This window comes from Convolutriloba macropyga, chromosome 2 (assembly GCF_964194025.1).
Source record: "Convolutriloba macropyga chromosome 2, txConMacr16.3, whole genome shotgun sequence".
Taxonomy (NCBI): Eukaryota; Metazoa; Xenacoelomorpha; order Acoela; family Convolutidae; genus Convolutriloba; species Convolutriloba macropyga.
This window is the reverse complement of record NC_134469.1, coordinates 82,965,809-82,982,532: the sequence shown is the minus strand read 5'-3', so window position 1 is coordinate 82,982,532 and position 16,724 is coordinate 82,965,809. Positions and strand designations below refer to the sequence as shown.

General features: G+C 36.8%; 2 protein-coding genes across 2 annotated transcripts in view; both read left to right on the top strand.

Moving 5' to 3' along the window:
- The first annotated feature begins 517 nt into the window (after positions 1-517).
- Positions 518-1,788, top strand: LOC142334795 (cytosolic Fe-S cluster assembly factor NUBP2-like). The gene has a single exon (XM_075383099.1). The coding sequence runs from the start codon at positions 591-593 to the stop codon at positions 1,551-1,553; it is 963 nt and encodes a 320-aa protein (XP_075239214.1). The 5' UTR covers positions 518-590; the 3' UTR covers positions 1,554-1,788.
- A 10,631-nt stretch (positions 1,789-12,419) lies between these two features.
- The window catches only part of LOC142335025 (actin-interacting protein 1-like), a 7,962-nt gene continuing 3,657 nt past the window's right edge, over positions 12,420-16,724 (top strand). Inside the window, exons 1-2 of the mRNA XM_075383353.1 lie at positions 12,420-13,527; positions 16,048-16,518. Of these exons, the coding sequence (XP_075239468.1) occupies positions 12,424-13,527; positions 16,048-16,518 (1,575 nt within the window). The 5' untranslated portion in view covers positions 12,420-12,423. The remainder of the gene's footprint in view (positions 13,528-16,047; positions 16,519-16,724) is intronic.

The following is a 16,724-nucleotide window of genomic DNA, read 5'->3' as shown; positions in this document are numbered from 1 at the left end:
TTGTCCTCCCCCCTCCCCCCTCCCCCGTTTGATATAGAGGTCATATAGATGTCTACAAGATATAGAGGTTATATAGATGTCTACATCAAGCATATTAGACTACTGCTTTTCGATATATGTTTTTAATGGTTTCAATCAACCTCTCGTCAACTCAATAATAACTCGATACTTCAAAAAGCGGCGGCATGAATATGCACTTACAATCGTTTGGTTTTGAGAAAATTCTATTAGATAGAAGCAGACAGTGCCGTGAATACTGCCTACGATGCTTCAAAATTTAATTGCACAATAAATAGAGCTTTATATAAAAGTTTTCTTCTGAATTATCTTGGTTAATATTTTTTTACGTGTGATAGATTGATTAACTTTTGAACTTATGTTCAGATTTCAAATGCCCATCGTCATCTTTTTTGTTTGCCTGTTAATGTAAATATGGCTAAAAATTATCCTTCTCAACAAAATTTTTGCGCAGATTTTGCGACCATCTAGGATTCATGATGACAAAAAAAAATCGAGAAAATTGAAAAACCTTTTCAGATGAAAGTTTGTAGGTGATTTTGGTACCTTGGCGCGTGTTTCGGTTACATGGTATGGTATTGGCCAAGAAGATCTTGGTGGTGTTGAGTGGAAAGGGAGGGGTGGGCAAATCAACTGTGGCATGTCAAATTGCTCTTTGTTATCGAGAACAGGGCCTCAGGGTCGGTATGTTGGACATCGACCTCTGCGGACCCTCAGTTCCCAAAATGCTACAATTGAACAACTCTTCAGTCCTACAATCATCATCAGGTGCTTGGGTTCCAGTGTTTTACCAGCCAAACGCCTCCGTAGAGCACGAGGAGGCGATGCAGGTTGACACGCCTGAACAGAATGGAAATCACACCGCAAGTGACGAAGTTTCGAAGAACGCGGAGAAACCTAGAGGGCATCTTGAAGTGATGTCTATTGGGTTCCTGCTCAGTAAAGAAACAGACGCAGTTGTCTGGCGTGGACCTAAAAAGAATGCAATGATTAAGCAGTTTTTAACAGATGTACAGTGGTCGGAGGAACTTGACCTGCTGGTAATAGATACTCCGCCTGGAACATCTGATGAACATATGTCAATCGTGGAGCATTTAAAAAGTGTCCTGGCGAGTGACGATGTATTTGCAAACTCAGTTGGTGCTGTTTTAGTTACAACCCCCCAAGCTGTCAGTGTGCACGATGTCCAGAGAGAAATTGGATTTTGCCTCAAGTGCCAGCTAACGATAGTCGGAATTATCGAAAACATGAGTGGCTACATTTGTTCACATTGTAGCCACTGCTCAAATATATTTTCACAAGGCGGTGGGAAGTCCTTAGCCTCTAAGAAAAATATTCCGTTTTTGGGAAGCATTCCCGTGGATACAAATTTAGCACTTGCAGTCGACAGGGGAGAGAACTTCATTCGTGAGTTCAATTCGAGCGTTGCTGTCGGTTTTATAGAACAGATTATATTGAAGTTGAACTCCGCATTTTTTGGCATTGATTCGTCAGAGTCATCGATGACGAAACCGAGTACGACCTTGAAAGTGTAAAGATTGGAGTTTTTCGGCATTGTTTCCAAAGCATTGAATGTTTGGGTCTTCAAGGATTAACCTGACTGTCTGTTATCATTGCCTCGGTTTGTTAAATTATATTTGGAACAGAGAATTATATTTGCAGCGGAGAAAAGAAAATATGCAAGCTGATTGATCTCTACGTCGAATAATAAACTTTACAATGATATACTAAATTAAAGAGACTTATGAATTTAACGTCTGTGTAGTCGAATTGTTTTTTCAACATCAATAGAGTGTATGATAATGTGAACAAGGAGGCTCGGTAATGTGCGTTTGTACATAAAGTTCCGACCCCACTCATCCACATTTTTGAGATAATTGTCTACCAAATGAGGAACATAGAAAACCCCCCAAAATTTTTCAAAAATTGGTATGTGAACAAAAATATCTCCTCCAATGCAAATACTTCAATGGAGTAAAACAAACCGCAGTAGATTGATGAGATCTGCCATTATTAAGAAAGCGAGGCAAGACGAAACGAAATCGGACAACAACAACAAACATTAATTTCATCCAAAACTATATGTCTTTTTTTAAAAAAAAATAACAAAGACAAGATAGCGTCAGATAAAACTGAAACTGAACAAAAGAACTTTTACTTTACAAAAAAGATATGGGAGCAGTCCATAATAAAGCTCGGTTACAATAAGACAAAAAAGAACGAAAACAGCAAAGTTAATAAATTCGCTTATATTTCTAAAGATTAATTTCCAAGTAATGAAAACCTTTAGATATCAACTGAAAAGATGCTAATGTTTTATTGTTTTATTATTACCGATGCCTATATAGCATGGCATCAAGACCTTCCTTGTTTCAATTTTTTATGCAGTTACAAAAGGACCAACAAATAGAGACAACAAACAAAAACTCAATGCCTATAACGTGTTATGTGACCTCTCATTAATGAGACTCTGTAGAAAGTTGACAAAAAAGAAATAGGGTTAAAACTAAGAAATGTATTTTCCGAAAACAATTATTTTCAAAGTCATGAAAGCCATTAGCTGCAAAACGAAAGAAATAAATAGGTTCGTTTTTTCGTCCGGAAGAAGCCTTTGAGACCTGTAATTATTCAGAATGTGTCCTACTTTTACAAAAAGAACGTCAAATATGAACAAAAATCAAACGTGAATTTACTGATTTTTTCCGAGAAAAGCTTGTCGAAGCCAATAAAATACATTTCTTAATTCAAACCCTATTTCTTTTTTGTCACGTTTGTCCTACTTCCACTTCCATTGAAAGTGATCTGGAATTAGTTCCACTTCCATTAAAGTCCTACTTCCACTTCCATTGAAAGTGATCTGGAATTAGTTTTGCCATTTTTGCAAATTTTTCTCGATTATCGAAAACGCAGCATTTATTTTTGATACTTACTGACAAATTAGCTATATCTGTAACATACGAAACAAATAAGTGTTCTTAATGGACTAACAGTAATAGCAATGCTACTTTTGGTTCAATCTTGGACTGTTACAATCCAAAAATAATTTCGATTGTAATCAGTCGGTCTTTTTTTGTCAATATGAGAATAGAACATCTCAAATCAAAGCTCAATGATGATAGGTCCAATGGGCTTCCTCAGCAGTTCCAAACTATTGTCTCTAGTTTTTACCGAAAATTTTGCGGTCGTTTTGACTTTTTAAACTAATTTTGAATAAACATTGGCTTTTTGAACTTTGCCTTTAATTTTCTGTATTTGGTCAACGTGTAGCTTATTGTCAGTCTTCTTTCTACTGAATTAAAATTTAATCTTAAGTTCGGTTTTACTCAGAAAGTTATGGTTTTCTGGCTTTGATACAACCAGATTTCACATTCCTTTTTTTATTTTAAGGCGTTTTTCAATGTTTCACGCCCTTTGCTTGTTTTTTCACATTATCTTAGTATTGAGAGTTAACATAACATAATAATGGCTTTCAAAACAAGGCACAATTGAACATAATAAGACCTTTAAAAGTACATATTAAAGTTTTAACGCCTTGCATAGCACTTTCTTGAAGAATTTAATTGTTCTTTCTTTTACTTTTGTTTTTAACTGTCGTTTTCAATTTGTCTGATAGTCCTATGAATTTTCCTGGAGAAAGACAGGATTCTTTTTAGAATTCGTTACGACTTTACTGGCTTCGACACGCTTTTCTCGCAAAAAACAGTATTTTCATTTTTGATTTTTGTCTATATTTGACGTTCTTTTTGTAAAAGTAAGACACATTCTAAATAATTACAGGTGTTGTTTGGGTGTTAGTGTTCTTTGGGTGTGTAGGTCTGGCAAGTTTAATCAAAGTGAACTAAAGAAGCTTATTTGGGGCTAATTTTGATGAAAAGGGCTGAATTTCGAAATATTTAGCCAAAAAAAATCAAAATAGTCAGCAATGCTTTTTTGTCTTTGAAAATAAGATCAACAACACTGTGGTTAACAGTTCTGACATATTTTAGCAAAATGACTAAAGTTTAAGCAAAAATGTCTGGAAAAAGTAGATAAAACTTATGCAAATCAGTCTAAATTTTCACAAAAATTTAAACTTCGATAACTCGCTCTAGAAAACGAAATTCAAAAAAAGTCTTTTTAATTCCATATTCTACGCTGGATGGGCTTTCTAATGATATTACTCACAACTCTCTACGATGAATATATTGATGGGTCAAAAATTAATTGAACAAAAAACTCTTGAATTTATGTAGTACATATCAGTACCTAATACTCTAGTACCTATCAGATACACTGCAGTACCTATCAGATATTGCATGATAAAAATCCCAACTTCTGATATCTTTGCATAAGAATTCTACTTCACTAAGGGTTTTCAAAGTAAAAGTACGTTTTTCCAAAATGGTGCCAAAGAATTTTCTCTCAATTTTATTAAAAATTTCATCGGTTGTTTAAACAAGTTGCAATTCGCAGTAGTTAACAGTGCTACAGCCTGCCTTAGGTCTTTTCATTACAGCAAAAAATATCTCCAAGCTGAATTTTGGTTGTAGCTTAAGAGTTAGGCGTTTGCGTAACAAAATTGCTCTATCTCTAAACTACACAGTTGAAGAACTTTATTGGCCGTTAGCATAATTTTATGGACGAGGTTCGAGGACACTTAGGCGGCGCGAAATCGTTTATGCTTCAATGGTAGTTGTTGAAGAAGGGAGGCTGTTAGTTTGACTCATCTACTTTCGCTGTTAGTTGTTAATTGCTCTCAAGCAAAGTTTGTAGCAATTATTTTTGTCCTGCTGGTCTTTTTCTATGCGATTTCTCGCTTGACCGATTTTTCGTCTGACCCATTTGACTTTTCTTCCTCAAAAACGGGATAAACAGGTAGCGCCCAGCGGGCATTAAGTTCTCTTAGAGCCTTTAAGCTCATTGGCCTCCAAGTATGTTATTCACTGAAACTGTTTTGGAGAGTTATACTTATGGTGTGAAGAGCGAGCGGTTCTTAGAAGTTGTCATTTGGCCAAAAAAACAGTGTTTTGCTGTGTGTGTTCGTTTTTTCAGGTAGCAAAATTATTTTGCTGAGAAATTGTGACAATAGGCTTTGTATGTTTAATGACTTTGAAGTTTAATGAAAAACCGAGACTTTTAATTTACACCTGCTTTTAATTAATGTTATTTGAAAAAGCAAAGTTTTATAGAAATTCAGAGAAGTAAGAAAAGCACTGTCTGAAGAGAATAAGCGTTTAGTTATAACATGCCAATATAATTTCAATGGAACTTGAAATAAAAGTTCAAAGAAACGACTTCAACTGCTTTAATGATTTTCTTAAACTTCCTTTTCTTCTTCCATCTACTGTTTGTGGTATGTATGTCGTCATAACAGTTATCGGCTCCTACTGTCTGGAAATATGCGGGATCTTGTTTTGTTGACTTGCTTATATATACAAGCAGTCAAGTTTTGTTAGAAACGACTAGCTTTAGTAGTCCACTGAAATCGATTGAAAAAGTCAGGCAGAACAGCGAAATATGCTTCGAATACAGCTGAATTTTCTCAAATGTCATCCTGAAAGTGAAAAAAAAGAAGGGATCTTTTCCGTTTGTGCCCGCTCCTCATGAGCCCTTGGAATAGGGTCATAGTGGTGACTATTTATTCCTTCTCATTGAGTGACAAAATTGCCTTCAGGCTCTCCTTCATTTAGTGGAGTGGTTTTTTTAAGAGTATCCCGTCTTCAATTTGTGCTTATCAACCCACAGGTTATAGCGATGACGAGTTATTTGCTCTAATTAAAAATTGCTTTTCATTCCGCCCTTCAATTAGCTTAGTAGACATTAATATTTTTTAAAATTTCAATACTCTGCCTAAGTTAGTTTCAATCTGAGCAGAATTTTTAAAAGAAAGCTAATGGTTAATGGTTGTTTTGAAGTTAAGCTATTTACCATATTTGCGTTCCAACGAGGTATTAAGTGAATTGACACCTCTTAAAACAATCAATTGATTGCACATAAGACTCGCTACCCTTTTATCTAGCAAGCAGGAGTATCATGAACGAGGCGAAGCTTCAAAGAACGAGGTGAAAAGCTAACTATGGGTTAAAAATACAGCTATTTCACGTGGGTTAGCGTATGTGGTATCAGTATGATTGCATGTGTACAGAGACGTTAGCCTTGATTAGCTTCCTTCTGAAGCATTGTCTGTTTATCTGTGCGCGTAGCCACTTTGAAGTTTGTCCTATTACCCAGGAGAGTTGTTAAATAACATTAAGCTTTTAACAAATTTGATTCAAGTAAGATTTCCACTTCAGCGTATGCTGCAGCGCATCCTGATCAATCCGCCGAGTGTGAAGTAGATGATATTCTCAGAAAAAAACATCATTCTCTTCTGGTTCGCCTTGAGTCAATAGCAGTAGATATAAGTCAGCAGTGTCAGGTTGCTTTCTAGTGCTCAGATTCTTTTTTCTCGAGTGAACGACTGATACACACAAAGAGAGTTTTTCAAGATGCTTTTGGCGATTTTTGTTATCTGGTCTGCTTCAACAGTACCCAATCTATAATAATGCATACGCTGACTTCAACCTCTCGCCTATGTCAGATTTGTCTTAGATTTGGTTAATTTCTCTAGTTCTCTTTAAGTAAAAACTTTGCATTTTTTAACAGTTTTCTCGGTACATTATCACCAGTTTTTAATCGCTTTCGAGTAAAGTTTGAAGCAATAACTGTAAATGTGTTTTTAATGCAAAATTTAAAATTTTTGCTTGACCGTTTTCTAAAGCATTTTTTCGATTTCAATTCGAGGACTAGCGATTGTAAGCTAGGTTGGGATAAGGGCCTGATAGCCGAGTGATAAGTTCTAAGTCTGGCGCATCAGGTCACGGGTTCAAATCCCTCCCTGGTCAAATTTTCATCCATAAATAAAGGTTGTCTTTGCTACAGCGCCCTCCTGAGTTAAATTGACGCGCTTGTCGTTCGGGAGCAATTTTTCTGTCGTTAGTCAGTTTGTTTATTCAATAAACATGATATAAAGGATAAATTTAATTTCACCTCGCAACGTGTAGAGCCTCTCGTGATTCTAAATGCTATTTATAGTTATTGTCCAAAGCACAAATACATGTAGTGGTAATTTTAAGTCGTAGATTCTGCCTCCAAATGAATATAAAGATTTAAACTGATAACAGCATTTGATGTTTTCAATATTTTTCTTTACGTTGGAACAAGAGCAAAGCGTGAGGAAAAAATTGTGTAGGATTCGTTTATAGAAAGATGGAAACACTTGCTTGAGCACAGAGTGATCCTATACTACCAGAAATATTTATGTTTGCGACGTAGTGATCAGCATCTGGCCGAGCTAATTTGCATCTTAAGAAAAAAAAGAATTCTTAAGCCCATAGATAAATACAGACATCTACATTGCGCAACTCTGAAGCCTTTCTAGATACAAACAATTGTTATTTGATTGCGTTTTTGTCAAAGTAATGAAACTCTTGTAAAATATCACGGAATGTAAGCAGGTGGGAATGTGCTAAAGAATGTTTTTAATCTTGATATTTAAAACTTTCTTTATTTTGCTGGGAAAAAATTGATGTTTGTGTTTTGGTGATTATTAGGAAATTGTTCCAATCGTTGACAGCAGTACGGGTTAAGCAACATTGCAATCGATGACTGTTAAGAATAATGTTAAGAATTTGTTTCTATAGTAGACTTAGTGGGAACCCGTTGGTCAGCCCCAAATATTTCTGACCATATTCTCTTCAAGTTTTGATCTTTTGATGTCTCAGAGTAGTTTGAGTAGGCTTATATTCTTTCAATAATAGTTTATTGACGGCATAGTCTCCTTTCAAATGCAGCTTTTAAGGAGCAATTGATTACCTTTGACATGCCCCCCCCCCCCTCCTCCTCCTCAAACCCCCCCCCCCCCCCCCCGTTAAAATACCGGCATTTCTACTACTATTCCCGCGCTTTAATTATTTTTAGGTTAAGTGAAAACGTAAAGCTTTATGGAGATTGTGAGAAGTGCTCTTCTTTCGAAGTAAGCTATGAGTTTTATTATAGCATGCCAATATATTTTTAATGAAACTGGAAGGAAAAGTTTGCTTCAACTTTCATATAGATTTTCTTTCTTCTACTCATTTGTATGTATGTCGGTATAACCGTTATCGGCTCCTACTCTCTGGAATTGGCTAGTTTCTTGTTTTGTTGAGTTGCTTATATATATTTGAGTAGTCATCTTTTGTTAGAAAATCTCGCTTTAATAGTCCACTGAAATCGGTATTAAAAGTCAAGTAGAACATGAAATACACAATAGCACTTTATTTTCCCGAAGTTGTGAAAGGAAGTATCAAGCTGATCTTTTTTCTCATAACTAAGCTTGACAGCTGAAGTAGAGAACAAAAAAGTGTCGAGAACAAAGTACGAGACCAAAAAAAATGAGAAATTTGTATTGGTAGAATAGATGTGTGACGCAGCTGGGTGTTCAATTCACTGTAAACTTTTTCACTAAGTTGTACCTGTTTCAACATAAGCCGTACAACTGCCGCCCAATATTTACTCCTGAGGATTGGCGCTTGAAAACATTCAGCGAATAGCCGCCATCAATATTTGAGTTGACACTTATTTGAGTTATGGAACTCATGTTCAATAATGATGAGATTAATAATAATCAGTTTACGAGATCATCAACTTTGGTTATCCCACATTGTGGCACATATAAGTGAGACATCAATTAATCTACCACTAGATCCATACAATTGTTTTTTGTTACCTTCTGTGTCAGTTGATCCCGACAATCCCCGTCTTCAATGTGTGTTCATAAAAACCTCAGAATCGAGTCACAGCAATAACTAATTATTCCATATCATTGATTAACAGACTTGAATATTAGTCTCCCCCTAGCCGAGTAGATTCTTTAATTGCTCTGGAACGAATTTTTAAGCAATTATTGTAAGCGTGTCTTTTCATGCAACATTTTGCCTTGACCGTTTTCACTTTTTGAGTGACTTTTACGCCTTTGACATTTTTTGTTTTGCGTGATCAAATTTATATGTGTCAGCAGCTGAACTCAACTGGCGACAGTTCACTGCTAAAAACATTCAGTGAGGACTGGCGCTTGAAACATTCAGCGAATAGCCGCCATCAATATTTGAGTTGACACTTATTTGAGTTATGGAACTCATGTTCAATAATGATGAGATTAATAATAATCAGTTTACGAGATCATCAGCTTTGGCTATCCCATATTGTGGCAAATATAAGTGAGACATCAATTAATCTACCACTAGACCCACACAATTGTTTTTGTTACCTTCTGTGTCAGTTGATCCCGACAATCCCCGTCTTCAATGTGTGTTCATAAAAACCTCAGAATCGAGTCACAGCAATAACTAATTATTCCCTATCATTGATTAACAGAATTGCATATTAGTCTCCCCTTAGCCGAGTAGATTCTTTAATTGCTCTGGAACGAATTTTAAGCAATTATTGTAAGCGTGTCTTTTCATGCAACATTTTGCCTTGACCGTTTTCACTTTTTGAGTGACTTTTACGCCTTTGACTTTTTTGTTTTGCGTGATCAAATTTATATGTGTCAGCAGCTGAACTCAACTGGCGGCAGTTCACTGCTAAAAATCAACTGAAAAGCTAGTCGGAATTGGTGTATTTTTCACTTTAAATTTTCTTTGTGTTAATAACGGTATATAATGTCTTTTAAGTCATTTGAAGCCCTTTAATAAATATAGTTCATCCCAACCGTGACTGAAGCAAGCTGCAATAAATCTGAGCTCCCATTAGTCGTTAGAGAGCAATTCCTCCGAACTTATTCCATTGTGTTTGAAATTGAATTGCACAGTCCCGTCTTCAATTTGTTCTTATCAAATTGCAGGTTAAGCGATGACAAATTATTTCATCCAATTGAAAATTGCCTTTCAGGCTGCCCTTCAATTAGCTTAGTAGATATTATTTCTTAGCAGTCATCTTTTGTTAGGAAATCTAGCTTTAATAGTCCACTGAAATCGTTAAAAAAAGTCAAGTAGAACATTAGTTACACTCAATGCCATTTTATTTTCCATATGTGTGTTGCTATAGCAGACATTATTTCTTAGAGATTATTTCTTCAATATGAGCAGGGTTTTAAAACTAAAGCTAATGTTTGCCGTGAAGTTCGCGATTTAACATATTTGCGTTGCAACGATCCGTCAAGGGGACTGACACCGCTTGAAACAAACAATTGAGTATCAAAACAATCGCCTGAAGCTTTGAAGAACGAGGTGAAAAGTTAACAATGGGTTAAAAATGCTGCTTCCTTACGTGGGTTATTAAATGTGTTCACAGTTTGATAGTATGTGTTCGGAGATGTTAGCCTTGGTTGTCTGATTAGCACCAGTCTGAAGAATTGTCTATCTGTGCGTTTAGTGACTACGAAGTTATTGTCCTTTGACCCAGGAAAGTTGCTAATCGACATAAACTTTTTGGATTTTAGTTTTGATTCAAGTATGATTTGCTTTTACATCACATATGCGACAACGCAGTGTGATCAATCCGCCGAATTTGAAGTAGATGATGTTCTCAGAGAACACACGCCAAACTTCGCTGGTTTGTCTTGAGTCAATAATAGTAGATATATGTCAGCAGTGTAAGGTTGCGTGCTAATGCTCGCTCTGTTTTTCTCGAGTAATTGACTGATCGACTGATTCAGAAGAAGAGAATTCTTGTCAAGGTTGTCTTGGCGATATCTGTTATCTGGTCGGCTTGTGCTGCAAGTTTATTTCTTTAGTTACCGGTTTTTTAATGCAGTAGTCTCGATTTATTATCACCAGTTTTTAACTGCTCTCGATTAAAGTTTGAAGCAACTATTATAAAATTTTTGTTTGACTGTTGTATTCTAGAACTTTCTATTTAATTTCTAGAGTGACTTGATTTCACACTTGACTTCATTTCTCGCTTGACCTAAGATGATTTGCTTTTGTTGAGAATTTAAGAAATTAAGCCGAATGATCAGTGCTTAGGTTTGTGGCGGAGGAGGTCGCGGGTTCAAATCCTTCCCTAGTCGATTTTTTGCAACCATAAATATTAGCTAGGCTGCAGCCCCCTCTGAATTAAATTGCCCGGCCTGTCGTTTGAGATCAATTTGTCCGACGTTAATTGGCTTATGTTTATTTATGATAAATGAAAATCATAAAGTTCATTTCACCTAGCTAAGTGTAAAACCTCTCGTAATTCTAAATGCTAGTTGTGGTTTTCGTTAAAAGTACTTATACATACGGGGGATATTTAAGTTTTTAGTTATTTTTCCGTACGTTGGAACAAGAGCAAGGCAAAGTAATTAAGCAACATCCTCTTTAATCAATTTCATCGTATATTTTAAAAACGGAATTCTAAAATGCTTTATCACAGGGTGATCTTTTACTACCAGAAATAGTTGTTGGTGATGTGGTGATCAGCGTCTGGTCTAGGGTATTTGCGTCGTTAGAGAAAAAAGAACTCTGAAGCCCTAATACGGTTTAAGCAATGTTGTAATCTGGGGCTGCTAAAAATAATGTTCAAAAGATTTTTTATGGACCTAGTGGGAACCATTCAGTCAACCCTTGACGGAAAGGCAACATTCTTTTCAAATTTTGAACTTTTCGTGTCTGAGTTGCTTGATTAGACAAATCTGTTTCCGGTGACATTTCCATTACGGAAGTCTCTTCTCAAATTTGGCTTTTAGGAAGCAATTGACTCGTTTCCAAACTGAAGTAAAAGTTGGTTTTGGAGCTGTTTTTTGAATTACAGATTCTTGCCTCCTGGCTCTACTTTGAACCCTGAAATGTTAATGCCCTTTATTACAATACTTTTGCTATGAAGCCCACTATTTAGTTATTTAGGTAAATTTGTCGAAAGAACCGCTTGTGCAGATCCTGTAATCATATCTTTTTAAGACCCGGTTGTGAGGGTCAGAATTTCATTTGTTTGGGAAACAAAAGTTTGCAGTGTCTTCATTGGCAACTCTAGGGAAACTCAGACAGCAACTTCAGAAATTACTCTACAGCATACCGACTCCGACTGTTAATAGATGATTCTCTGTTAAAATTTTTTCAGTGCCTGCTTGGAGAAAAAAAGTAGACTGTTCTAAATAGTTTTTTAAAAGAATGCTTGTCTTCGGGCCTTACTAAAGAGATTTTGAAACAGCTTGGAAAGCTACTAATACTCCATTCTTGACATTAGTTGTTCTGAAAAGAGGCAGAACCTTTGAATTGAGACGAAGTTCCTGCAAGTTGAAATTGATTTATGTTCTGAATAATTTTGAAACATTAAAAAATAATATTTTTTTGCGCTGTTTGATGGCCAGTTTCTCTAGCATACTGACTTTTACTTAAAATGCGTTTTTTTACTGATTAATGTACTATTTCAAATGCTTTTCGTTTTTGAAAAATAACGCGAGCGTTTTGGCCTCTTTCAGGTCAAGATATGTCTGGATCGCGTGCTGTGTACTCCAGGATTTTTGCTGCAACCCCGAAAACGGAGCGTGGGTTTCCAACCGTGCTGAGCGGAGACCCTAAAGGGAAGAACTTTCTGTACGGTTTCGGCAACACGGTCTTCATCCGGAGCATTGAAGATCCCACACAGTGTGACTTATACACCGAGCATGCCGCTCAAGTCAATGTTGCCAGATACGCGCCATCAGGGTTTTACATCGCATCGGGCGACGAAAGTGGCAAAGTTCGAATCTGGGATACAACCCAAGCAGAGCACATTCTTAAAAACGAGTTCACGCCTTACGGAGGATCTATCAAAGATTTGACATGGTCTTCTGACAATCAAAGAATCGTCTGCTGCGGAGATGGAAAAGATTCATATGCCAGCGTGTTCTTGTCCGAAACTGGGACGACAACCGGAACCATTGGTGGGCACAGTAAAGCTGTTAATTCTTGCGACTTCAAGCCAACGCGACCCTTCAGAATCGTGACTGGTAGCGAAGACATGACAGCTGTACATCACGAGGGTCCGCCTTTCAAAATAAAGTCATCGAAACATGATCACCACAACTTTGTTCAGTGTGTACGTTACAGTCCGAATGGGGAGGTGTTCGCTACTGCTTCGGCTGACAAGACTATCATTCTCTACGGAGGCAAAGACGGTGAAATGAAAAGTCAATTCAAAGATGGTGAAACTGCGCATAGTGGCAGCGTATATAGCATCTGTTTTTCGCCGGACAGCAGAAAGCTTTTAAGTGTGTCGGCCGATAAAAGCGCCAAAATTTGGGATGTTGCCTCTCTGGAACTTCTGAGGACCTTCAAGTTTGGAACTAACGTTGGTGACATGCAAGTTGGGTGTCTCTGGCAGGGAGACCATATCTTGACTCTGTCTTTAGATGGACAGTTGACATATCTTGACTATGACAACGTCGAAGTGCCTAAGAGGGTAGTCCGAGGACACAACAAGAAGATTACAAGCCTGTGTTTCGTAGCGGCGTCAACTCCCGGCGACCCGAACCACGTAATGTACTCTGGAGACTTTGTCGGGAATGTGTTCAAGTGGAACGCAGCTTCTGGTGACTGTCAACGTGTTGAGGTTAACTGTCTTAGGTTTATACTTATAACATGTTCTCTTGAAGTGAAAGAATTTGTCGCAAAGTTCATAATTCTGCTGACTGTATTATCATTATCACTTCTTAGTTTTATCTATATTTGTCTATCTCGAAGTTTTATCTATATTTGTGATGATTTTCAAAGGTTAGGAACATGGATTTTGGATTTTTGTAACTGGTAATGAACTAGATTTTGTTCATTTATGAACGTGTTTGAGATATAGACATCTAATTCCTTTTACGTGCAGATACATTGTTTTTCTCTTCGAGGTACCTTGATCTAAAAAATTCTATTCTTTGAAGGGCACTTGGGCAAAGGTTTTCATTGAAACTTGCCGCTGATTGATGTAGACAAACAACCTATCTTTATGGTCTTGTCTGTCAAAAAGAACTGAATCGTTTTGACACACAAAGTATGTTGAAACGTTCTGTTTCACGCGCACATTCACTGCAGCCGCGCGAACTGTTTCCTCACGTTTTTAGATTATGAGCTGATAAATTGATATTTACGTATTAGTAGACTATGTCAACCGCTTTCAGTATATCACTTAAGTCACGTATGCTAACGAAAGCAAAATATTTGTTCAAAAGGAAGAAGAAACTGATACGAGATTTCGTTTTTTTTTGTAGTGGATTGTGACCTTGTTTTCTGAAAAATTTTTAATTCATCTTCTTTCATCAGGGTAATTTTTCAACCATTGGAGCATTCTGTAATACTGCTTCAGTGTTGTGCTGTTTTTGTGTTGTTAAACTCAAGAAATCTGGTTAATAGCCGCAAAGCGATAGCTGAAGCTATTATTGGCCTTCTCTTGGTTTTTTATTTATTTCGTCGTCAAGATTTTTGTAACGACCATATGACGTCACAACCACTTCAAATCTGCCTTTTGTTCATCCGCTCATGCAATTTCAACCGAATTGCGTGCGTGACGTCATTTTTCACTCTTAGTGGAGCTAGTTTTTTTTTGTTCATTCGTGTGATTAAATTTTTGGTCACACGTGACTTACCTCACTTTAAACAATGACTTCCTCACTCTGAAATTGACTTTTCTTTGCTTTAATTCAAAGAGATAAGATCAAATGAGTGCTTGCTACTCTAATTGAAGGTTATTTAAGAGCAGCTAATAGAAACAGCAGTAAGTTATACAGATTTATAAGTTATACAGTTATATCAATATTTAACATCTCAGCCCTTAATGAAAAGAATAAGTTTCTTTTTTGGTCTGTCTTTTTTACCTCTTTTAGACTACAGATCTATGAAGCTATTGCGGCTATTTTCTGGCGATTTGCCAGCTAAGTTTATAATCTAGATGACCTGTTTAAAATGTCATCTCACTTAAAGCACCAGACAATGAGTTGTAATTTCTTGCTCATTTTTTTTGCTTTGCATAAACAATATTTTCCTATAGAGGCTGATGATCTGTGGTTTTAAACATTTATTCGATTTGTCTGTCATTTTATGTTGTTGCTTGCACTAGAAGGAAAACTGAAGATTAAAAGTTGCGTGATGTCTTCGGAGGCTGCGTGTATTCCACGTGTGAGTAATAAAAAAGCACTGAATTTCCTGAAGTGTTGGTTATGAATCTGACAGTTCGAGGCAGTGTAAGAACTTTGCTTGTTGTTCTATATAAAGCACCGCAATGTAGTTAAATTAATTATGCAAACAAAAAGTTATTTTATTACAAACACAGAGAATTCGTCTCATCGAAACTTCCAATGATTCTGCAAGCCTCTGATGCCAATTGAATCTAAAATTTCTTCACTTATCGGCTACTCCTGGAGTATGTAATTGCTCTCGAACGAAGTTTGAGCAATTATTGTAAACGTGTTGGTCTTTTTTTGCAAATTTTTCGCCTGACCATTTTTGCGCTTTTCTTTTAGAACATTCTTTGACTTCTCAAGTAACTTTTTCACGTTTTCGTTCTTCATTGTTGAGTGATCTCTATTGTTCTCACTCTGAAGTAAGCTTGTTGCTAAAATAAAACCGATTGCAGCATAGAAACAAACATGGACTGGTAGCCGAGTGAGCAGTGCTACTGCTGAGGGATCGGGAGGTCCATGGTTCCAATTCCGGCGTGGTCCATATATTTTACAATCATAAAGAAAAAATTATCTAGGCTACAGCCCGGGAATTAAATTGCCTTGCCTGTCGTTCGAGAGCAATTCTTCCGACATCAGTCGGTTTGTTTTTGTTTGGTTTTCAAATTGCAGTACAAAAATGTTCATTGTCATTGGCTTTTTTTTATTACAAGCGTCTTCTGATAAGATCACACCTGTATAAAGGTGTTAAATATACTAGAGATAGTCATATTGCAATTGAGGTATTTGATCTCACTGTAATGTTCATGATTCAGGTGAATCTAATTGATTGAATTTCTTATGACTCCAATGAAAATGAAATTGTTGTTCTGCACTGCCTTATAATATGTTTTGTTGTGCACACTTAAGTAATTATCAATTAATTTTTTATATGTAATTCGATTGGTCATTCATCCGGTATTTAACAGGGTGGCAACATGAAAGCTCAGGTGATTTCAATGGCGAACCGTGGTGGCTCTACAATTGCGAGTGTGTCTTATGACGATATGGTCCGATTCATTGATCAAAGCAGTGGCACATTTGTGGGCGAGCCTCTCAAGTGCCCATCGCAACCCCAGAAAATTGTAGCCCTTAAGAGCTCCCCTGATCTTGCAGTTATAGGCTGTTTGAAACACATTGTAGTCGTCAATGGTTATGATATTGCGCATACCATGGAACTGAATCATGGTGTTGTCAAGTTGGCGTTGGCCTCTGATGGTTCTAAAGTTGCCTGCTCTTGCACTGACAAGAAAGTGAGAATTTACTCGATGACGAGTTCTCTCGGCCTGGACTCGGAGAAGGAAATTCCTTTCAATGCTGATCCGACAAATTTGGAGTTTTCACCTGATGGGAGCTTTTTGGCCGTCATCGACTCTTCACGTGTGATCAAAGTTTTTGAGGTGAGATTCAATAAGCATAATTTCGAATTTGTAATCGTTCAATATGAACGTATGAGAAAGCGAGCGTGGCAAACAGCTTGTACTAAAGAATTGTCCCCACCCCAAAAAAGTAAAAAGCTGATTGGTGGACGTAAAATTTTCATTACTCCCTCCAATTGTAATTGCTCTTTTACATGGTGACCTACTAATTATGGACCCAAAAGTTA